Genomic DNA, 22712 nt, shown 5'->3' with positions numbered 1-22712 from the left:
CTACTTTAAAATAAAACTATTTCTTTTGTACACTATATTCCAATTTGATCCAGTCTATCTTCTCAGTAAAATCTTCAGAAGAACCATGAAATAAGGAATTAAAAGTTGACTAGATGATTCAGCAGCCCACCTGACCTAGAGTTTGTGGAAGTCCTGCTCTGAGTGGGAGGGTGCGCTAGAAACTCCCAAAGGTCTTCCAGTCAACACCTGCATGCTTCCACTCAAGTGCCTTCCACCCGAGCAACTGTTTATATACAGCCAGATCTTCATCACGGCCTCTTACCTCTAATACCACTTCATCCAGCTGCCTCTTCAGTGTGCTGTTTTCTTTCTTGAGTTTCTCATTCTCCAGTAAGGCTGCCTCCAGCCTGGCCTCTAGTCCCAACATGTATTCTTTTTTTTTCTTCCGTGACTGAAAGGCTGACTCCCGGTTTTTGATCATGCGCTGCTGCCTTCTCAAGACATTGACCTAGACAGGCAATACCAAGGGCTGTTAATAACCTGCAAGTTAAAAGTGCCTCTGCTTCATGCATAATTTCTGCTGCTCTCCTTTGTCAAAAGTCTACTAGATTGCTTCCCCTACTCTGCTTCTAATGAGCCAACACGCTCAGCACAGAGGCAACTAGCTATCGTACACCTCCGAGAGTTACAGCTCGTGGATGATTTTAAAAATCAGGCCCTGCACTGTTTTCAGCTGCACTCTCAACCTTCTCCTACGTGCCGGGGACATGAAAAGTATATCAAGCAGCATTTTGATTTGATCAGTCAAATCACAAAGAAAGCAAATACGTATCTGCAGGTCTCCAGGACAACAAGGATGTCTTTCACCTTCGTTTTATCACACACCATTTTACAGGCTACAATCAGTTGTCTGTTTTCTTAAGTCCTACAGTTTTTTAGTCTCTCCTGCACAGAAGCCATTTCCACACTGATCACACCTGTTTCTGTACCTTTTCCAGCTCTGCTGTATGGTTTTTGAGATTTTGAATGCTGTTGCTGATCTCAGGGTGCACATCCGATCTGTATCAAGCATCTACATGGCAGTTTAACTGCATCCGCTGGGCGAGTCTACATTAACATTTTCATTCAGATCATAAGTGTGGTTTTGATGCAAATTTCCTCATTGTCCCACCCAATGTGCTTGGGTTCACAGAACAGTCTCTGATGAGAGCGCACAAACCAGACACCTGGATGAAGCTACGGCAGCAAATACACTGCAGGAGGGCACACAATGCGCTGCAACCACTCGCAGGCAGGCAGTCTGCAACACCAGATGGGGACAATTCAAAGCAACCCCCCCATCCCCCAACAGTCTCGACGACTCTGATTTCTTTCCCAAGCAGGAGCAGTCTATCATCATTTACCACTTACTCATTTTGTGGTTTGCACTGAGTGGGACGCCCCAGACTGAAAGCATCTTGCTGCTGACAAGGACAACGATGATCGATACGGCAGAGCTACACAAAACAACTTGAAACTCTAAGCTCAAAGACTACTCTGTTGATTTCCTTTTCACACAGATTAGCAATGGCAACTGTGCTTTTTGTTTGATTAAAACCAGAAGAATTCCATCACATCATTAAGCCGCAACAGGATGTGATTTAATTATGTTTACTTTGAAAGACAACTGAACGCTCTATCTTCCACAGACCTGAATATCCTCCAGTAGCTACCAACACACACACTGGAGGAGCCTTTATCTATTAGAGCATGAAAGCTAAAGAAAAAAGATTAGATCTATTTTAGAAGTATTAGTGTAGGGAAAAAAATAAATAAGTCACAGAACAGTAGCATTAAAAAAAAAATCAGATACTGTGCCCCAGTTAAAGTTCGGCTGCTTAAAGAATCTTAATCACAGCTTTACAGCTCCCTCCCTGTATATACTTGCATATGGACAATATGTTGCTCTAGAGTTTTGGCATCTGCAAGGAAAATGGGCTACAGGCTGTTTGAAGAAGTCATCCTTCTTCATGATATTGCAGTCTGGTGACAAAGACTAAGAAAACACGTTACAGTGCATTAACATTTTGGGCCGTCTCCATGTTGATCTAACTGCTTTCTGTAAAGATCATTTATTACAAGTCTAGTCTGCTGCCACCAAAAGCCTGTGAAAGTGAAGCTGTTTGTACTTACTCCAGTTTTTCTCTCAAGCAGAGAGTGAAAAAGGAAGGGATTTTAATTTATTCTCATTAGCCCTAAGCTTTGCACTGATTTTTTTAAGTGCTCCAACACTTAACATAAGCAAACTTCTGCGGACACATAACAGCATTGGAGGGGAAAAAGATTCAGGCTAACCGAGGACTGGAAGGTACAGAACACACCAATTTGGTGCCAGGATCACTTCAACTATCCAGAGATGCAAAAACAAGGCATGCGTTCATGTAGCAGCTTTGGCTTCTCTGAGCTGTGTGATACTCCAAACAAGTACCGTAACATTCCTCTCTATTTATAGAGGCTTTGCATCTTGAAGTAAACAGAGAAGAACAATTTGTTTACATCAATTTGTTTGCAGACTTGTTCAGAATTATTCACTACTAGATATATTTTGACTCTAAGTGTCTGGAAAATCTGGCAGATCTATGCGCTCTCCGAAGAAATCACAGAGTTAAAGCACCGGCGTGGTGTTTGCACAGTACCGTGCATCCGAAGGTACCTCTACGGCTGTTTCAGAACCTACCAGCTATGTTTCAGGTGGTGCTTATCCAGACTGCCCTCCTTTACTCAGTGTTCTCCAAATGCCATCACGAACAGCAGCTCTACCCTGCCCAATTCGAGGTCCCCGTGCAATAACTGCATTTCAGCCTCCGCCAGACCAATTTCACTTTGACTCATTTCTCAAGCTTCCTTGAATGAAAACCAGCTGTTTGTGTCCTTAAGTTACTGTGGGTTAGGTGACAAACCCTAAAATAGTTTCAGGTCCTCAGTCAACCCTCTAGCACTTGCCTGGCTTTTCATGGGGCATGAGCCGTAACTGCGCACCTGATTCTGCCTTAAGCTGATGCAGGAAGTGGAAAGAGTTGTGTGAGTGGAACAGCAACAATGCTTACCCTTGGAAGCAGTACGGAGCTAGGCACTGCATAGCTGGCTTGGCATCAAGATAAACATGCTGCTTGCTGAGCAGTTTGATAATCAGAAGAAAGAGAGGGAAGCAGTTTATGACAGACAGCTTGAACAACATCGCTTTGCACATGCGCTGAACGCAGATGAAAGGTAGCAAACGCCTCTGCTAACTTTTTTTGCAGCCTCCCCCTCTGTAGGTTGTTTTGTATTGATTTACTGCTCAAGATAGTAACTTCTGGTTCTTGGGAAACACAGAAAAAAATGACATTAAAACCAAACATTAACCAGTGATGCAATTCTTGCTTCCCAGCTTCAAAAATTACACAATTACACCAAAAAAAAAAAAAAAAAAAAGATTATGTAAATATGCAGAGGGGAAATACTCATTGCAAAACCTCATTTTAAACAGTACTAGCTAGATTCAGCTTGTCCCGCATCTTCAGTTTTACCAAGGGTCACACATTTTACAAATAAACACTGCTACCTCAAAATAGTCTTCCAAAGAAAACTCAGTTCTTAGGAAAATTTAACCTGCATTCAAATGCCAGCTGCACGGCACAAGATTATATATTCTTGCCACAAGCCGGCAAGAGTATCTCACACAGGTCACTGGGTAAAAGTTAATTTAATGACTAAAATTAACAGCTCTCCACAGGGTTTTGTGTACACACACTGAGAAAGTTAACACAGAGCTGCAAGTCCAAACCACTTCAACTTTACATCAGATGGCTTCTTACCTTGGCTTATGAAAGGTGCTGTCTTTGAAGATGCACCTTAAATGCAGAAATAAAAAAACCTATAAAAGTATTTCTCTGTTCTTATGAAAAGCCTGTGGGTTTTTTTGCCTCTAACTCAACAGAATACAATTTAAGAGTTTATTTCATCTGACAATTACCTACAGAAAATAGGATCCTTTAACAGAAACCCATACTTACACTCAGTAATTTTGCATAAACTAGTTTATTTTTCTTAGCAATTAAAATTCTGAGACAGAATGAAATCTTTCCTCACTAGAGTGTTACTAGAGTGTTAATACGAGAGGTCCCTATAAGCACACGACTAAACCAGATTCCCTCACAGACCTCTTTGTACCTTCCTACCATTTAATTCCAACAGAAACAGCAATCTGCTTTTTTAGTTAAGAGCTTCTTTCCTTCACTGGAAGAGTGGCTTGCGTAGGCAGCACCTCCAACTGAAAAGCTCTTCGCCAGTTTCCTACTGAAGAATGGCTGCACTGAAAGCCTTGCACTTCCCTGCTGTTGGCAAGCTCCTACATGCACGCCCATCGGGACAAGCACAAAGCAGGGCCCTTACAAGGTCAGGCTGCTATCAACTGATCTCAGTCTAATCCATCTGAAGGGCTGAGTGTTAAGCTAACACTTTATCCCTCTTAAGCTTGAAAGAAAGTCCTGCAGTGTTTCTTTTTACCCTGCAACATCTGCTTAGACTAGCAAACAAAAACATGTGTTGTAGAGCTCAAATGACAGCCGCATCTGTGCAGCTCCGAACACCCCATATGGTGTCTGTGGCAGTCGCAAGATGTTTTAACTCCACTGCTGCTGCCTGGATCCTGAAACATTTGTTCTTTTTCAAAGTGCTATTTCACAATACGTACCAAAGAGCAGTTGCAATTGGTTTTTTCATGCTTCAATAAACACAGGTAAGATGCCCAGTGTTTAGGCCGATATAAAGTCTTAAAACTGCCTCTTTAGAACATCTTCAGGTGGAAATATCCATACAACTATCATTTAAAACACAGTTATTTGTTACCTCCGTTACACATTTGACTATTGAATGTCACAGAGGCGTATAAGCAGCATGATGACAATAAGGAGCTTTTGTCAATTAAACCTCCAATTCAGACAATGGCAAGGTGCCACGCTAGTTTTGATTACAGGGAGTAACAAATCTAATGACCGGTGACAGATTTCTTCAGCCTGGCTTCGTATGGCTGGCTATTATCATTTACAAATGTAGTCCTCTTAATTGGTCTGTCTGCTGACACACGTTCTTTTGCTTTTTGCAAATTCAAAATGAGGTTTCCACTGCAGTGTGGTTTCTGAATTATTTGCAGCAAATCATTTTTTTTTTGTTTTAAAAATGCAGCCCAGTCACAAACATGAAGAATTAATAACATTTATTATTAAGCATGACTGGCAATTCTTGGATGTTAGGAAACCGTATAAAAACACCCTTCCAAAGAAGGTAGAAGACGTGCTTTTGACAAACAATGTCCTGTACTGCAATTTATGAAGTCAAGGTGGCAGATCAGGCAGTTATATGGAAGAAAATTAGGCAAGAGTGCAAGAGGAACATCAAGCAAACTGCATGATAAGCAGATGCAGCAACCCAGACCACCACTTTGTTAAGTAAAGCTGTACCAACAACGGCTTTGGTCAAATTTATGTTAAATTCTTTGCTGAGTCAGGGTCCATTAGAGAGGCTCACTGACATGTGGACGAGCATTCTGAACAGCAGGTACAAAGAGGTATTTGAAACACTACCACAAAGATGACAAAATGAAATGACACAGTGGAGACTTACCATCTCCTCTCAGTTAAAGGGGAGAAGATGTCAGTGTTAGAAAAGATTTGGTAATAGTGCCTGAAAAACGATCTTGCAAGTTTTAACTGAGCCTGCAGAACAATTTGAAAACGTTAATGCTTTTCTCTTGCATAGTTAAGCAAATCGGATTTTCTTTTGGTCCAGCACTGCTTTGGTCCAACACAGCCAACGAGTCTGTTAATGCACAGTGCCATTTCCCCCAGACAGGCATGCTTTCCAGCAAGAATACTGAAAAGTTCAATTGTTCAAGAAGAAACCTCTACAAGTTCTGTTTCACAAGAAAAGACGGAACTCTGCTTTTCCAGCAGGTTTGGATCAACAGCCTTACTGTTTTCCGTAGCTGAAAGTTTCAAAGTTTGAAGAGAATGGCTTTACTATTAACAGACAGGAAGAACAGAAAACATCTTAAGAACCTGAGTCCTCTGCATCATGAAACTGGGAACAGCGCTTGTTTCTGCATATGAGAACAGTACTTGAGAGCAGAAATTGGCCATTGGGGACTGAAATACTTTTGCAAAGACTGATACTCCTGAGGAAGGAGTAGAAAATGAGTCAGAACTACCAACAAATAATTAACACACTGGGAAGTCATCCAGCCAATTTGACGCGTCCCCTCTGCTCTGCGTGAACGCCAAATTAACACACAGCTAAGCCCGCTCAGCTAACCTACCTTTAGTAGAGCAGCACTGATTTGTACCTGCTGAGTTTGTGGGCTAAAGGCTTCAGACACAAAGTATTCCATATCACATCCTATTAGAGTTCAGTTATTAGCTATCACCACACGGTCAGAACTTACATCCAGCCCCACCGTCGGTGTGGTGCTTTGCAGCAAGGGTTTAGTCACCGCGATCTTGCCACTTGTTGAGCCATTTCCAGCAGCCGGGGGCAGCGCATTCACCGCGTGATTGTGGAGCTGCGTGGTCCCCCCAGTGACAGCAATGACGGGCTGGGAGGCAGGAAGCACCCCAGAAGCCTGGAGCTGTACCACGGTGGGCTGGGGGAGCACCACTGATTGACCTAGAACACAAGAACAAATGCGAGTGCTTAGCATATGGTACAAAATGATTTGTATGTGGTCAGCTTGTAGGGTGATACTGATAGAGGTGGTAGGAAGCTTTGCTTCCCTGCCCTATATTTAAGTTCAATTCTTCAACATTGTCCCACAGGGGAAAAAGTCTCAAAAGAAGTTTGCATGGCCCTTAATCCATCCTGCAAACAAAGAGAACACATATGAAAGGGATCCATTAAATCACTCTCTCTTAAAACCTGCTGGCTCCTCAAGGTTAATAAAAAAAATAAAAGAAAAATCAGTACTTTTTAGAAACTTACTCTCGTTTCAATATTGCTGTGCTAACACTTGATGCACACTGAGCAACTTTTTCAAAGAACCTAGGCAGCTCACCTTCACCCTTCTTCTGCTGCCTTTTGTCCATCTCTACTTTACTGCTGTGGAAATGTTACTACACAGAAGTGACTCATACTATACAATTCAGAAACAGTGTAGAAAAAGATGAACAAGAAAGAACAACCTCAGATATGCTTTCAAAATGCAAGTTAAAGCCTCAATTCACACTGAGACAAGAACAAGTTTTTGGAAAAAAAAGTACTGCCTTATATAAGAAACATTACACACAAGCTGAACAGAGCTTGAAGAAAAGCAAGCAGAAAAAATGAGGTAATTTCCAAAGAGCTTTGAAATGGAATTATGAACAGTCACATCCAAGAAACTTCAGTCCAAGAACTACATTTAACTCAAGCAGGTGCTTAAGTAATATTTTGTTGCATGAAAGAACATGAACATCTCTTTAATCCTTTGTAACAAGATGACCTGGCTGCCTCTTAGTAGCAGCACATTCCAGCTGAGCATTCCGATCAATATGCATGACTATGTATTACAGCACTTATCCGACTTTCTGGAAGATGAAGAATGAAGTCATTTACCCAGCGCTCCAAGATCTTTTATGTGCGAGGTAAAGGATTAGGCCTCTTTGTTGCAGAGATGATATTAAAGGCATATTAAGTGAGAACTATCCTATTTAAGAACCTCAAACGGTAAATTTGAGATGCTTTCAATAAGTTTTTTAATGCATAGAGCATGTGATGCTCTAACATCATGCTTTCTTCTTCTAGGCTTTCATGAAAGTGACTATAAAAAGGAGGGTCATTCCTCACCCTCCTTGAAGATACTGGCACATCTCCATCTGGCAGCTCCAATGTGCCACGGGCAGGGGATTTTGATTAATATATATTAATCAAAATATTTTTGTGATGGAAAGGGCACTACAGAATTTTTAAATATGCCATCAGAGTAAATACATTGCACAGAAATACTTTTCCAACAGTATTTCCTCTGTAGGGCCTCATAGAAGCTATTCTCCTGACTCTTCTTCAGGGGAAAGGAGAAGCTGATCTTCACAGCATTGTGTTTATACCCAAAAACTTCGTACCCCCAACGTTCCTTATTCCAGATGGTATTTTATCAGCTGGAACATCAGACACAGTAAGAATTAGGTCACGCTGACTGTGCAGCCCTGTGTTTTAAGCAGTCTAACAATCCTAAGCATGTTGCAACAAATGTCAGCCTCTGCAGCTTTGGCTTAGCTCCTCATGGATGAGCAATTAGTAAGAAAGACAAAATGTCACTATTGTAATGGTTTCTAGATACATTCACTGACATATTTATCTCCTTTCCCTTCCACTCCTCACCGCCTGTAGAGTCAGCTGCAAAAATCTGCAGCCATCAGCTGGTGAAAACAAGCAACTGCATCTGACAGTTTCCACAATGCAAGTAACGTCCCTGCTCCCTTTGCAGCAGCATAAAATAGTGCTTGGGATTCCAAAAAAAGACCGAGGCTTCAACAAACTGTTACAGAGCAACAGGAGGAGTGGAAACTTGTCAATGGACAGGAAATCATTTGCCTCTTGTTAACATCAGCTTATAGCTGTAAGCAACCATTCTAACCTCTGGCACTGTTCTCATAACTTTTAACAGATTTCATAACTTCCTTTTAAATGTTATTTAAGTAGAGAAAAAGCCATAAACTCATGTTCCTTCCATTCTGTGTCAGAGTTTCATGTAGGTAAAAAACTTTAATCACTCCTTCCCAAGCTTTCAAGTTGCATTCAGCCATCCTGACTGCTGGATCTTCCTTTGGTTACAGCATAGTAGAACAGGGCTCACCCTGTGCACCGCTTGCCAATCACAAGTAGAGCAGAGTGAAGGATCCCCAGAGATCTGTCCAGAATAGCAGCTTTATTTCCACAATTTCCACAAAGCTCAGGGAATTCCCACACCGTCTGCCATTCCACACTATCCTCAGGTAACTGCTGTTTTGCACACAACTACATGACGCTAGAACTAAGGCCATTTTCTCAGCGTAAACCTTTTTCAGCAAAGCATGCAGCATCCCTCTTTTATTCCTACCCCTCCTGCTTCTTTTTTCCTACTCCTTCTGTTTCACCTGCCAAACCTAACTTCAGTTTAGGGACCATCCCAAACAGACATGGTGTTTACCCCCAGGACCCGGCTCAGTCATGACAATTCACCTACCTTTGGGAGGTGCCGGCTGGATGTTAACAACTGGCTGATGCTTTGGCAGTGGCACAAGTGTTGGAAGAGTCTGAATAATGATGGTTTTAGCTGGGATGCCAATGTTAGCCTGAGCCTCAGGTACAGCAGGCAGAAGGGGTTTCGGCTGTATTGAAGGCCTAGACGCTGACTGACATTTCTTCAGAGTTTTCACAGAATTATTTGCTAGGAAAGGAAGAAGAGTCAGAGTAGGATCAGAGGATCTAAAATTAAAAAAAAATCCAGCAGTAATGGCTGGAAGCAACATGGCTTTTGGTATGTTTCATTATCCATCTATGACATTTGTTAAAATTGACGTATCCATAGTTGTGGAATCAAAGTAACTCAATCTCTCCTACCAGAGCGAGCAGTGGCGCTGACAGCAGGCTTCTTCCCTGCATCTCCTTCAGGGGACGCAGGGCTTCCAGAACTCTTGATGTAGAGGGAGATGGGAGACATCTGGGAGCTACAGCTGAAGTCCATATCATCCTGCAGACGGAAAATAGATGAGGTTAACGCTTCAGAAACAGATAAAAATGACTACTAGAAACTGAGATAGGTTGCTGCTGCAGGAAATAAGAGAAAGGTTTTGTTCTATTTTATTCTGGTCAATGCTAAGCAACACTGAAAACCCAAGCAGCACCTTCTGCTCATTGGCAGAATGAAGAGGGGCAGAGACCAGCAACTGCTGGACTCAGAAGCCTTCAAAAGGCATTTTGTTTGGCAAGCAGGCACACAACTGAGGTAACAGAACTGAACCTGCTCTTTTTGGAATGGATCTCAGTAGGAGGGTAAGGAAAACATTACTGAAGGAAAGTTGTTGGTGCAAAGGTTGGAAAAATAAGCTGTTTCCTCTTATTCTACAAAGTTGGTCAGACACATAAATCAACAAGCTTTTTGTTTGTCACAGTTGGGTCTGAATGACTCCTGCTATCTGTGTTACGTGGAGGTTTCTGCATACAGGCACATTCTGCACTGGCGAGTCCACAGACGATGGAGAAGGGACTGAACAACTCGAAGCGGCTGGCGATAAGGGCTCTGTTTTCACGTTTGCATCTGCAGGAGACAGACAGAGAAGTTTTACCGTACGAGTCTTTAACAAGGGGAGATCAGTAAAGAACACATTATACCAGCTATTTAATTCCTGAAGCAAGACACAGCAGAGAGCTTTGAGAGATTAAAGACACTTAACAGCTTGGCCTGCAGCCCTCACCAGCTGCACCCATCCTACAGAAACACCGCCTGAATTCTCACCAGAGGGACACGTTCAGCAGGCCATCAAACGGTGCCAAACTATCGGTACCATAAAGTACTAACAGCTCACCCTTGTGGTGCAGGGGGGCATTGCCACACCTGCCGAATACAACCAGCAAGTTACCTGAATAAGCGTGGCTTGTAATGTTCCAAAGGTCTGAGTCCCAAGACATCAAATCCAAGTCAAAATGAAAGTTATACAGATCATTCTCCTGAAACGGCAGTTTGGAAAAACAAACAAGACAAAAAGACAGCATACATTGAGACCTTCCATCAGCTGTTAGGTTCACGTTCCTACAATTCTTGACAAGCAAACAAAAGCAGAGGAAAGCGAAGGGACTATCGCTTAGTTGCCTTAAGGCATGCAGAGATAAAAGCCTTTAGAGGGGCATTCTCAACTGGACTACAAAAAGAAAAAAAAAAAGCTTCTTTTAAAACTTGGAGATATAGGAAAAGAGCATTTAGTTCAAGGGCATCACTAATTGTTGTTCTGTTATCGAAACTGTAAAGCAAAAGTTCCAAGTCCAGTCACGGAACCACCCCCTAGCCAGTACACGGTGACTTGTTGCCATCTTCTCCCTTCACCTTTGTGGAAGGATTCAATTAACGCCCTTCCATCGTCACATCTCAAAGCGCTTTGTAAGTAAAAGCGGACAGCCGCATCAGTACGCCAAGAGGAGGAGACGCAAAGCCTGATTTGCTCGAGATCATCTCCATGACGGTAAGTTATGCACCAGGCCTCCCTACGCTTGCACAAACTGACGTCATCACTGCCTAAAACCAGAGGCACCGATTTCGTTTTCCACCAGGAAGAAAAAAAGAGACTAAAATCGCTTCCTACATGCCAGTTACCGTACAACAGGACACGCACGGAGCGGTGACCTGCCGAGCAGCGACACGCTGCCCTCGCACAGCAGCTCCCGCACCTTCCCCGGCCCCACGCTCCGCGTGTCCCGGACGGGTGCCGGACAGCGCAGGGGTTGTGCCGGAGGGGCGGGCGCTGCCCCGTGCCCTCAGCCCCGGCTTCCCGACCCGGCCCCCCGCTGCTCACCTCCGCCTCGTCCCCCATCTCCCGCGGCGGCCCGGCGGCGCCCAGCAGCTCGCCCAGCTCCTCGCCCAGCACCGCCTCTGCGGGGAGAGAAACGGCGGCCTCAGCACCGGCACCGAGCTGAGCTCCGCCCGGCCCCGGCCCCATCCCGGCCCCCCTCACCCCAGTCCAGGCCGCCCCCCGCGGCCGGCAGCAGCCCCGCGGGCTCCCACTCGGCCTCCGCCGCCGCCATGGCTTCCTCCTTCCTGCTCCGCGCACCGCCGCTTCCGCCCGTCGCCACACCCCGCTACGGCGGCCTCCGACGGACAGGGGCTCCCCCCCCCCCCCCCCAAAAATAATAATAAAAAAAACCACAACCCCCGCACCCCCTCCTATAACCCCCGCCTCCCCCATGAACCCCCCCCCCCCTTTTTGTACCCCTCCCGTATCCTCCTCCCTCCGCCCCCCCCAGCACACGGAGGCAGATGTCGCACACACACACGTTTATTTATCGCCCCCCAAAACCCAGCCGGGGGCTCCCCCCTTCCCACACAAGCTGAGGGTCCATGGCTGAGCTCCGGGGTCTCATCCACACACGTGGGGCTGCGGCGTGGGGTGTGAGGGGGCTCTGGGCAGGGGAGCCCCCGCCCGCAAGGAGAGGGGAGAGGGTTTGGGAGGCTCGCGGCCTGCTCGGCCTGCACCTGGGGGTTCTCCTCTCCGCACACGCCTCCAGGCAGAGGAGCCTGCAAGCTCGTGAGTTTTCCAAACGCCGCTTGTTCCGAGCAAGGAATGTCGCCCAGCGTGCTGCGAGGTGGCAGCGTGCCAGCACGCACCTCACAAGTTGGAGTCGTAGGCTGCGTTGGTGAAGACACCTGGTGATCCGAGGTCGCTAGGAGGAAAAGCATAAGGGTGTCAGCTTAGGGGAAAAGAGGTAGTCATCGTCACAAAATCATTAGGGTTGGAAAAGACCTCCAAGATCATCTGGTTCAACCACCCCCCTACCACCAATGTCACCCACTAAACCATGTCCCTAAGCATCAGGCCCAACGTTTCCTTCAACACCCCTACGGACTCCACCACCTCCCTGGGCAACTCATCCCATTGCCTGACCACTCTTTTTGAGAAGAAATGTCTCCTAATTTCCAACCTGAACCTCCCCTGGCGCAGCTTGAGGCCATTCCCTCTAGTCCTATTGCTAGTTAATCATGCTTGTGTGAGGAAAGCTCTCGTGTCAGCCACATCTCCCCAGGGGCTGCAGTCAGGCACTACAGCAGAATCCCAGGGTTTTGATGAGCACCAGTTAACACAGCCTCATTAGCCACCGAATATGAATCATAGAATATCCTGAGTTGGAAGGGAACCACAACTTCAACTTCTCCCACTCTTATCAAAGCAGCCTCACACACACGCGGACATGGGTGACTGCACCGCAGTGGGGTGACTGCAGGGGTAGCACCCACGCTGCCTGCAGGGCACAGCTCTCACCTGGTGGGGTTCAGGAGTTTCTTCTTCTCCTCTGATAATGGCGTTGAAGTGTCCATGCAGATAGTGCCGATGTAAAAGAAATAACCAGATCTTTTTAGCAGAGGGCTTGGGAAGAAGCAGCACTTAAACTGAACCAAGTTTGACAAGCATGGGATGGAGGAGGGAGGTGTTGAGGCAACTGCCTTCTCTCTGTTCAAGAGGAAAGGTGTTTTTCTGGCTTCCCCCCCAGTCTGGCTGCTGACACTTTTAGCTGGATGCAGCGTCACATTTCTAAACCCTTCCCACCAGCCCACCCTCCCTGGGTCTCTGTAACCACCCTGTCTGAAAGTCCCCAGCCAAAGCGAGCGCGGGCTGCAGGAGGTGTTTCTGTACCTCTGTCGCTGAGCCGCTTGGCGAGTAAGGCAAGGAGCGTCCCGGAGAGCACAACGCCAGCTACCACCAGAGCACTGCTGCTGGTGTAAACCAGGACTTGCTTTAAGAAGGGGGCAGCATCCTCTGCAACAGACCCACAACAGCACGGGTTGTTACCAGAAGGATTTCACCAAGCCAAAGCTGCCGGGGTGCCCCCCTCCACGCTCAAGACGTGACACAGGAGGCTGGGGAGCGCAGCCCCACCGTACCTTTGCAGACAGGGGAACGGCTGGTCCAGTTCCCCGTGGCCTGACACCTGAGCAGCCCTGCTCCCATCCGGACAAATCCATCCTCGCAGGAAAAGGTGCAGGTGGAGTTGTACGTGAAGTTGCCGTGGGGGTGAGAGCAGTTGAGGCGGCCTCGGCTCGGGGGCTCCAGCACTGGGCAGCTGATGGCTGGGGGCAGAGCACAGCAGCAGTGTTGGTGGGATGGCATTGGGGGTGGTGGGATGAGGGCCCAAGGGCTGGGGAGCCAGGGGATGAGCTGCCACAGATGAGTGCTAAAGGGAAGGGGATCCTGGTGAACGCATTCTACTAATGCAGAGCAGCACACACTGCACTGGCCGTGCATGGCACTTCCCAGGAGGCTTGATTTCAGAGGATCAAGCACCCACATGGTGCTGTGCACCCAGTGTACACACCCCTGCTGGGGACACAGAAGGTATCAGGATAAGGACAGTGATGCAGGGGCTTCATCACTGCCTCCTTACACAGCTCCCCCCACTCCCAGCACCACCTGCCTGAGCACGTGGCTCAGCAACTCTAACAGAGGGACTCTGGGGACAGATCCTGAGGACACGGCATCTCTTCACCAGAGTACATGATCCAGGCACACGTGTGAGAACCAACTGTACCTCTGCATCGTGGGGTGTCCCCAGTCCAGGTTCTCATGGCCATGCACACACGGCTCTGCGACCCTTTCAGCTCAAACCCTGGCTGGCAGGAGAAGGCACACGTGGAGGTGAAGGTGAAGCTCTCATAGAGATGGGAGCAGTTCATCTGTCCATGCTCTGGAGCCCTGAGCATTGGGCAGGTGATGGCTGCAAGGGAGAAGAGGCATGTTTCAAGCAGGAGCTAGGGGAACAGGAGGCTGAACTGTTGGGATGAGAAGCCAAGAACATCCCGGGGCCAAGCCCAGGTCACTGACACCTTTCCCAGCAGCTCTACCTTTGCATTGTGGGGTGTCTCCAGACCAGGTCCCCTTGGCTGTGCATTCACTGCTTTCTGGCCCTATGAGCTCAAACCCTTGCTGGCAGGAGAAGGCACATGTAGAACTGAAGCTGAAGTTCTCATGAAGGTGGGAGCAGTTCATCTCTCCGTGCTCTGGAGCCCTGAGCACCGGGCAGGTGATGGCTGCAAGGGAGAAGAGGCGTGCTTCAAGCAGGAAACAGGGGACTGCGAGGCTGAACTTTTGGAACCAGGAGGACGAAAACCTCCCTGGGCCAAGTCCAGGCCAGCAACACCTTTCCCAGCAGCTCTACCTTTGCACTGTGGGGTGTCCCCTGTCCAGGTCCCCATGGCTGTGCATTCACTGCTTTCAGGCCCTATGAGCTCAAACCCTTGCTGACAGGAGAAGGCACACGTGGAACTGAAGCTGAAGCTGTCATGAAGGTGGGAGCAGTTCATCTCTCCGTGCTCTGGAGCCCTGAGCACCGGGCAGGTGGTGGCTGCAAGGGAGAAGAAACATGCTTCAAGAAGGAGCCAGGGGACTGCGAGGCTGAACTGCTTGGGATGAGAAGCCCAAGAACATCCCGGGGCCAAGTCCAGTCCACTGACACCTTTACCAGCAGCTCTACCTTTGCATTGTGGGGTGTCTCCAGACCAGGTCCCCATGACTGTGCACTCCCGGCTCTCTGGCCCTATAAGCTCAAACCCTTGCTGACAGGAGAAGGCACACGTGGAACTGAAGCTGAAGTTGTCATGAAGGTGGGAGCAGTTCATCTCTCCGTGCTCTGGAGCCCTGAGCACCGGGCAGGTGATGGCTGCAAGGGAGAGGAGGCACATCTCAAGCAGGAGCCAGGGGACTGCGAGGCTGAACTCTTGGAACCAGGAGGACCAAAACCTCCGTGGGCCAAGTCCAGGCCAGCAACACCTTTCCCAGCAGCTCTACCTTTGCACCATGGGGTGTCTCCTGTCCAGGTCCCCTTGGCTGTGCATTCACTGCTTTCTGGCCCTATGAGCTCAAACCCTTGCTGGCAGGAGAAGGCACATGTGGAACTGAAGCTGAAGTTCTCATGAAAGTGGGAGCAGTTCATCTCTCCGTGCTCTGGAGCCCTGAGCACCGTGCAGGTGATGGCTGCAAGAGAGAGGAGGCACACCTTAAGCAGGAGCCAGGGGACTGCGAGGCTGAACTGTTGGGATGAGAAGCCAAGAACATCCCTGGGGCCAAACCCAGGCCAACAACACCTTTACCAGCAGCTCTACCTTTGCATTGTGGGGTGTCTCCAGACCAGGTCCCCATGGCTGTGCACTCCCGGCTCTCTGGCCCTATAAGCTCAAACCCTTGCTGACAGGAGAAGGCACACGTGGAACTGAAGCTGAAGTTCTCATGAAGGTGGGAGCAGTTCATCTCTCCATGCTCTGGAGCCCTGAGCACCGGGCAGGTGATGGCTGCAAGGGAGAGGAGGCACACCTCAAGCAGGAGCCAGGGGACTGTGAGGCTGAACTCTTGGAACCAGGAGGACTAAAACCTCCGTGGGCCAAACCCAGGTCACTGACACCTTTCCCAGCAGCTCTACCTTTGCACTGTGGGGTGTCCCCAGACCAGGTCCCCTTGGCTGTGCATTCACTGCTTTCTGGCCCTATGAGCTCAAACCCTTGCTGGCAGGAGAAGGCACACGTGGAACTGAAGCTGAAGTTCTCATGAAGGTGGGAGCAGTTCATCTCTCCGTGCTCTGGAGCCCTGAGCACCGGGCAGGTGATGGCTGCAAGGGAGAAGAGGCGTGCTTCAAGCAGGAAACAGGGGACTGCGAGGCTGAACTTTTGGAACCAGGAGGACGAAAACCTCCCTGGGCCAAGTCCAGGCCAGCAACACCTTTCCCAGCAGCTCTACCTTTGCACTGTGGGGTGTCCCCTGTCCAGGTCCCCATGGCTGTGCATTCACTGCTTTCAGGCCCTATGAGCTCAAACCCTTGCTGGCAGGAGAAGGCACACGTGGAACTGAAGCTGAAGCTGTCATGAAGGTGGGAGCAGTTCATCTCTCCGTGCTCTGGAGCCCTGAGCACCGGGCAGGTGGTGGCTGCAAGGGAGAAGAAACATGCTTCAAGAAGGAGCCAGGGGACTGCGAGGCTGAACTGCTTGGGATGAGAAGCCCAAGAACATCCCGGGGCCAAGTCCAGTCCACTGACACCTTTACCAGCAGCTCTACCTTTGCATTGTGGGGTGTCTCCAGACCAGGTCCCCATGGCTGTGCACTCCCGGCTCTCTGGCCCTATAAGCTCAAACCCTTGCTGACAGGAGAAGGCACACGTGGAACTGAAGCTGAAGCTGTCATGAAGGTGGGAGCAGTTCATCTCTCCGTGCTCTGGAGCCCTGAGCACCGGGCAGGTGATGGCTGCAAGGGGAGAGCAGGGTCTCAGGGGAGGATGTGTGTGAGATTGAATCCAGGGATTAAGCCTTAATCCTAACCTTATCAAACCGAACCTATGGTGGTGTCTTTGATCTACGTTTCCCAGCCTGACTCCAGACAGCAAGCCTCACTTCCTGAGACATCGAGGTACCATAGGTGGTACAGGGATTTTTGCTCCACACAGGTGATTTTGTGGGAGCACTTGCAGCTCTGCCAAAACCCTGTTTATCCCCAGCACTCCCAGAACCCTGTTTATCCCCAGCACTCCCAGATTGCAGCCCCAGGACAAAGGACTGCAGGCGTCCTACACAGAGCCCCTTTCCCTGCAGGATGTCCCCCTCCAAACACACCCCAGCTCTACCTTTGCAGTGCGGGGGGGCCCCCGACCAGGCCCCCCCAGCCGTGCACCACAGTCTCTCCGGTCCCGTCACCTCGAAGCCCTCCTGGCAGGAGAAGTCACACGTGGAGCTGAGGGCGGAGGCTCCGTGTGGGTGGGAGCAATTGACCTGGCCGCTTTTGGGAGCTGCCAGCTCGGGGCAGGCGACGGCTGCAACCAGACACAGGCAGAGCTGGTGAGGATGGAACAGGCACAGCCACCTCGTCCCTTGTCCCTGTGGTACCCAGGGCATGTCCAGCCCCACCACGGCAGAAGCCTGTGCTTAGTGCTGGAGTAAACCCAGCTGGCAATGCTCGCTAGCATAACTCCATCATCAGCAGGGGCAAAGAACTGACTCATCTGATTCTTTGCAAAAATAGGAAAGAAAAACCCAGCATACATACAGTCAGCAGGTAAAAACAGAGCTGCGCTCTGGAAAACCAACTGTGGGAACTTGGAAAGCCGAGAGCAGGGTCAGGGCAGCTTGCTGGATGGCGTACGGGGGGACTTCCACAAAACCGGGGCCAGCTCCTGACCCTGCCACCAGCAGACCAACACTTCATCCCTCCGTGCCCGTTTCCCATAACTGCAGAAAGCCCTGGGCCACAGGCCCACCGAGCACAGCGCCGCTGGCCGCACTAACTGCGAGGCAAACTTTGTTTCTCAAAAACCTACATACAGAGAGCCCGCTCCCCCTCTGGCAGGGAGGATCCAGGGAACTCAGGGGGTGTCCATATCAGTGTATGTGCTGTGTTATCTGTGCATGAATGACCTCGCTGCTTCCCGCTGGGTCTCCCCATACAGGAGGTGCCCCTTTGTGTCCCGTATCTGCTCTGCGTCTCCACTCGTCCCGTCCTTGTGCAAACACACAGACCCACCACGCAGGGGCACGGAGGAGGTAGAGCAGGGCTCTGCACACGCCCCAACCACAAGAAAGCTCAGCACCTCTCTGGGGCACCGGGAGAGCAGCTGCGAGCCCTCGAGATGCCAACAGGAAGACTTTCTCTGCCTCTGCAGCACAACAAACCGCAGCTCACTCCTTTGTGGCTTTCTCCCCCACGGTGGCTTCCTGCCCTCTGTGTCCCTCCCAGCTTATCTCACCGCCCCTCGCCCCTGCTGCCCAGCCCTGCCAGGGCACACCCGTCCTCCTGCCATGACAGCAGCCCCCGTCCCTCTTCTCTGAGGCCCCCCGGGGTGCCCAGCACCTTCCCAAGGCTGCTGGGGGCTTTGGGGAGGAGCAGACGGTGACTTGGGTGCGGTGGAGGTGGCAAGACACCGAGTCCCAGCCCGCGGCGGTCCCTACCTGCACACGTGGGGGTCTCCGCTGACCACTGCCGTGAAGCCAGGCACTGCAGCGTGCCCGCGCCTCGCCGCTCAAACCCCTCTGGGCACACGAAGTCGCAGGTGGAGTTGTAGCGGAAGTCTCCGAAGGGATGGCTGCAGGTCATGCGCGCTCCTTTGGGGTTGAGCGTGGGGCACTGCACAGCTGGGAGAGACGCGGCGCCGCCGGCCCGTTAGTGGCATGGCGAATCCTTCGCTGGGGCTCAGTAACAAGGGTGGGGAGCTTTTGGGGGGTATAGCCACCAGCCTGCAGCAGGCAGAGGCTGAGCCGCTCGATGCCACCCAGGACGAGCACCCTGACCCCCAGCGGAGCCCGCCAGGCACTCACCGGTATCGCATTCGTCCCCTTCGAAGCCGGGGTGGCACTCGCACCTGTAACTCTCGATGACCTCCACGCACTCGCCGTGCGGGCGGCAGGTGGAGGCCTGGCAGGAGGCTGCACGTACACAGAGCGTGGTCAGGAGCCACCGGCACAGCAGACACCCCGCCACGGCCCCCAGCCCTCTCCGGGGCCGTGCCACCTGCCCCGCGCCCACCTTTGTAGCACAGCGCCGTCTTCCTCTTGTGGCATGGCTCGTCGTTCCACTTGCCCGCCTCCTGCTGCCGCTTGATGTAGATCTCCACGCAGTCCTGGTTGGAGCGGCGGTTGTTGGGCTCCCCCTTCGCCCAGTTCTCCGCCTCCTTCGTCAGCGCCTTGTTGGTGCCCACCCAGGTCCAGACGCTGTTCTGCTTGCGGATGCCGATCCAGTAGTACTGCTTGTGGAAGGGCAGGGTGGCGTTCAGGTACCCGATCTCCTCCTTGTTCTGGATGGCCACCAGGTCAGTGAAGAAGGTCCGGCAGTAGTTCCTGGCCTGCTCCCACGAGTAGATCCCTTGGTCGCTGTAGCTGTACGTCCAGGCCTCCACCTGTGTCACCATGCCTGCAGGAGAGGACACGGTCCAGGATCACCACAGAAAAACCAGAGCCGGGCTGGGGACAGGGTCGGTGAGGACATGAGGGCGAGCTCAGGCTGGCAGCAGGGCCAAGAGACACCAGCGACCAGCTGGACAAGGGGACACGAGGGGACAAAGGGAGAAGTGTGGGTGAGAACAGGCCTCAAAGAGGGTGTGTGGAGATCTGTGTGGGCCAGAGATAGCAGGAGGCGAGGTGGAGCACAGGGAACAGCACGGGGGCAAGAGAAGTGGGAGACAGCTGGGGCTCCCCTGCCCACGGGGGTCTCCCAAAGAGGAAAAATGGTATCAAGATGGTTCCCTAACACACATTTCCTTCCACGAGTGCAGAACTGTACCGCTTTTGTAATTCTTTTTCCTCATTTGCTTTACAATTCTACACGAGGGTCAGCCTGGTGCAAGACAGCGGACCAAGCGTGCCCCACACCCAAAAGCATCTGGCATGCCAGGCTGCTCCTCTGAGCAGGAGGCAGCCTGAAGAGTCCTGTAAACCTCGGCATTGCACAACAAAGCCTTGCAAAAGTGAAGCTGACATCCTGCTCGTGCCCACCAGGCAGGATGAAGCCCAGATTAACTGGAACCCACGCCCAGAAGCAAAGGGTACTTCGCTGAAACACTGCTTCTATAAACAGCACTTCACACCACAACCTGATGCAACCGAAAGGTTTTTGCCATGAAAAAGCTCATCCCTTCTCCCTAGAAGGGGGAATCACCACAGCTGCAGACCAAAGCCTGAAAGCAAGGTGGGAGCCAACATTTGCTCCAAGCAGTCTGCCTGGGGTACCCTGTGCCTCAGGGGAGCACATCATAAACTTTTATTATGAAGGCAAAAATCTGGGCTTTGTAAATTAAATGCAAATTTAGGGCTTCCCAAATCTAACAAGAAGTCTACTCAGGCCAATTACTATGCATTTATGTAGAAAAAATCCCCTAATTTTTTCTGTCTTTCCTTGTGGAAGATTAAATTACCTGTTTTGTTAAAAAAAAAAAAAGGGCAGAAAAAGGTAGCCTCTAGCAGCAGCCCTGCTCCTCACTCTCCATAGGCTCAGGGTCTCAGGACAGAAGCTTGGGGCATCTCCTGGCAGCCTGCCTCCACTCGGAGCAGCCACCCCCCAACCCAAGAAGGACCAAGGAGCCCATCCACACCTCACCTGTCCTCCACATGCTCTCCTGCCTCAATCCTCCTTGTGCTCAGCCTTATCTTACCTCTCCCTGCCCACCTGGAGCTGAGCCCCACCTGGGTGCTGTTTGCCTGGGTTTCACACCCTGATGCTCCTGCCCCGTGCAGCTGGGCACGGTGTGGGGCACAGGGCCCGCCGCACTCAGGGTGCATTTGTATTTTTGATTTCCCGGCAAACCTAAATCTCAGCCTCCACCTGAAACTTCTGCATTTGCTTCTGCTCTTCAGCTGAGCCACAAAAGGTCTTTTGGAAAATAGCCCAGACCGCGCAGGATCCCTGGGGACACAGCAGATACCAGCAGGTCTTGCTCCGTGCAGTGCCAACGTACGAAGGAAATGTCCTATGGGCAGCAAAGCCCGCTGGTTTCTGTGTGACTGACAGCCCCCAAAAATAACCCCACTGCCCTTCTCCGGTTTCTCAGCTCTACAGGGTCACGCTGGGCTCACTTACCCCATGTGATGGCAGCAATGCCCAGGTAGCAGACGCCACGAGAGCCAAGAGCCCCCGTCCTCCCAGCGAAGAACTGTCCCGCGGCGGTGCCCTGCGTGCCAGGGAGAGAGGCATGAGCGCGCACAGCCTGCAACACAGGAGTCTCGTGCACCCACAAGGGCACCTGCACCATCTGTGGGTCAGATGCTGGTGCTCCCCTGCCAAGCAGACCCCGAGCTGTTCCCGGGGAGGGGAGCAGACCTACCATGCCGGTGCTGCGGAGTGCCCGCCGTGCCTGGCCCTGGGCAGGCAGCGGTGCTCGCGCTTCCTCCAAGCCGCAGAGCTTCTCTCCCTCCCCACAGCCTCTTCCCCTCCCGACCCAGCCCCGCTGCCAGCCCGCATCCTGCCCCCGCTGGGCTCCCCACCCGCAGGAGCCTGCTCCCATCTGGGGGCTCCACGGGGACCTACCTGTCGCAGGAGCCCACCGCAACGAGCAGGGCTTGGCCGAGCCCCCGGGGAGGTGCAGAAGGGCACCCCCGGAGGGGCCAGCCCCGGTCCACGGCCACCGAGACCTCTCCGGCCCCCCATGTCCACGCTGCGCTGGCAGTGGCAGCAGGAGGACCGCGGGGGGACGAGGTGTGACGAGAGGTGGCCGCGGGGGTTCCTGCGCCGGGCAGAGCAGGAGCGTGGCTCGCAGCCTCCCAGTTCCTGCGCCGGATGCTCTTCTCATTTGCAGGCTGTGAATCTTCATATACTGCTCAAGAACAATTAGTTACACAATGTATTTTCCTGTCTCTGCCTTTTTTAAGTCTTTATGAGAAAGGTCCAAAAACAGAACAGAAGAACACCCCCCCACCCCACACCCCCATTAGTATCCTTTATGAACTTCCACCAATGCTCCAGGAAAATGCCCCATTGTGTCCACCTTCTTGAATCATCATAAATCTTTTTTTACCCCTCTTCTGCTTGTAAGTGAAATTGTCTTGGCAGGGTTTTCTGCAGGAATTGCTCTGCTCACTTCCAGCTAAAGGCAACGCGGGAGCCCCTCGGGTCACAAGCATTTTCCAGTTCCAAAGAAATTAGCGGGACTCCAGCGGGACTTGCCCTACACAAAAGGAGGAACCCATCCCACAGAATCCATGAACTGCTACAATGACTGTATACTCCGCCAATGTAAATGAAACTCTGTTCCTGTATTTTGTCATTATCTGTGCAAAATCCTTTACTGCAATTTTCCCTTTTAATGGAAGAGCTGCAGCTCAGCCTGTACATGCAGGATTGCAGCAGCAATTGCTGTGTGTGAGCTCCGGTGCAGAGGGTGAGCAGGTTTGGGATGGGAATGGGCAGAGGGGCCAAGGGGTGGCTGCCGGGGCAGGGAGACGCCTTGGAAAGATGAGGTCCCCTGGGCAGGATGGGAGCTGCCACTGCTGCACCAGGGCAGGAGCAGTCAGAGGTGTGTTTGTGGGTGCTCAGCCCCAGGGGAGGACAGGAGGAAAA

General features: G+C 50.9%; 2 protein-coding genes across 13 annotated transcripts in view; both read right to left on the bottom strand.

Annotated features, from left to right (window-relative positions):
- ATF6 (activating transcription factor 6) overlaps positions 1–11798 on the bottom strand; it is a 78527-nt gene extending 66729 nt beyond the window's left edge. For both annotated transcript variants that reach the window (XM_083846837.1, XM_083846838.1), the window contains exons 1-8: positions 11658–11798; positions 11499–11575; positions 10572–10659; positions 10155–10249; positions 9553–9682; positions 9176–9379; positions 6422–6642; positions 284–469 (exon numbers count right to left, since the gene is read on the bottom strand). In XM_083846837.1, coding sequence (XP_083702963.1) covers positions 284–469; positions 6422–6642; positions 9176–9379; positions 9553–9682; positions 10155–10249; positions 10572–10659; positions 11499–11575; positions 11658–11727 — 1071 coding nt within the window. In that variant the 5' untranslated portion in view covers positions 11728–11798. The remainder of the gene's footprint in view (positions 1–283; positions 470–6421; positions 6643–9175; positions 9380–9552; positions 9683–10154; positions 10250–10571; positions 10660–11498; positions 11576–11657) is intronic.
- Positions 11799–11962: 164 nt separating this feature from the next.
- LOC310903061 (P-selectin-like) lies at positions 11963–22026 on the bottom strand. 11 transcript variants are annotated; one of them, XM_083845649.1, is made up of 19 exons: positions 21684–22026; positions 21237–21327; positions 19191–19574; positions 18983–19090; positions 18617–18799; positions 17299–17484; positions 16737–16922; positions 16422–16607; positions 16108–16293; positions 15794–15979; positions 15480–15665; positions 15166–15351; positions 14851–15036; positions 14537–14722; positions 14224–14409; positions 13580–13765; positions 13332–13454; positions 12960–12990; positions 11963–12363 (listed from the first exon to the last, which is right to left on the bottom strand). In XM_083845649.1, the coding sequence occupies exons 1-19, from the start codon at positions 21801–21803 to the stop codon at positions 12309–12311; spliced, it is 3141 nt and encodes a 1046-aa protein (XP_083701775.1). In that variant the 5' UTR covers positions 21804–22026; the 3' UTR covers positions 11963–12308. The 11 variants fall into 11 exon arrangements, with proteins under 11 accessions (XP_083701775.1, XP_083701772.1, XP_083701780.1 ...); XM_083845646.1 differs by lacking the exon at positions 21684–22026 and adding an exon at positions 21481–21677; XM_083845654.1 differs by lacking the exons at positions 14537–14722; positions 21684–22026 and adding an exon at positions 21481–21677.
- Between the last annotated feature and the right edge of the window lie 686 nt (positions 22027–22712).

This window comes from Anser anser, assembly GCF_964211835.1.
Source record: "Anser anser genome assembly, chromosome: 8".
NCBI classification, from domain to species: domain Eukaryota; kingdom Metazoa; phylum Chordata; class Aves; order Anseriformes; family Anatidae; genus Anser; species Anser anser.
Note: the sequence above shows the minus strand (reverse complement) of the source record. Positions and strands in the feature narration are given on the sequence as shown.

Coding starts and splice junctions, on each gene's coding strand:
- LOC310903061 (XM_083845646.1), bottom strand. CDS start 21,660: ATGGGAGCAGGCTCCTGCGGGTGGGGAGCCCAGCGGGGGCAGGATGCG. Junction 21,328..21,480: donor CACTCCGCAGCACCGGCATG/GTAGGTCTGCTC, acceptor CCTGGCACGCAG/GGCACCGCCGCGGGACAGTT. Junction 14,723..14,850: donor GGACACCCCACAGTGCAAAG/GTAGAGCTGCTG, acceptor TCTCCCTTGCAG/CCATCACCTGCCCGGTGCTC.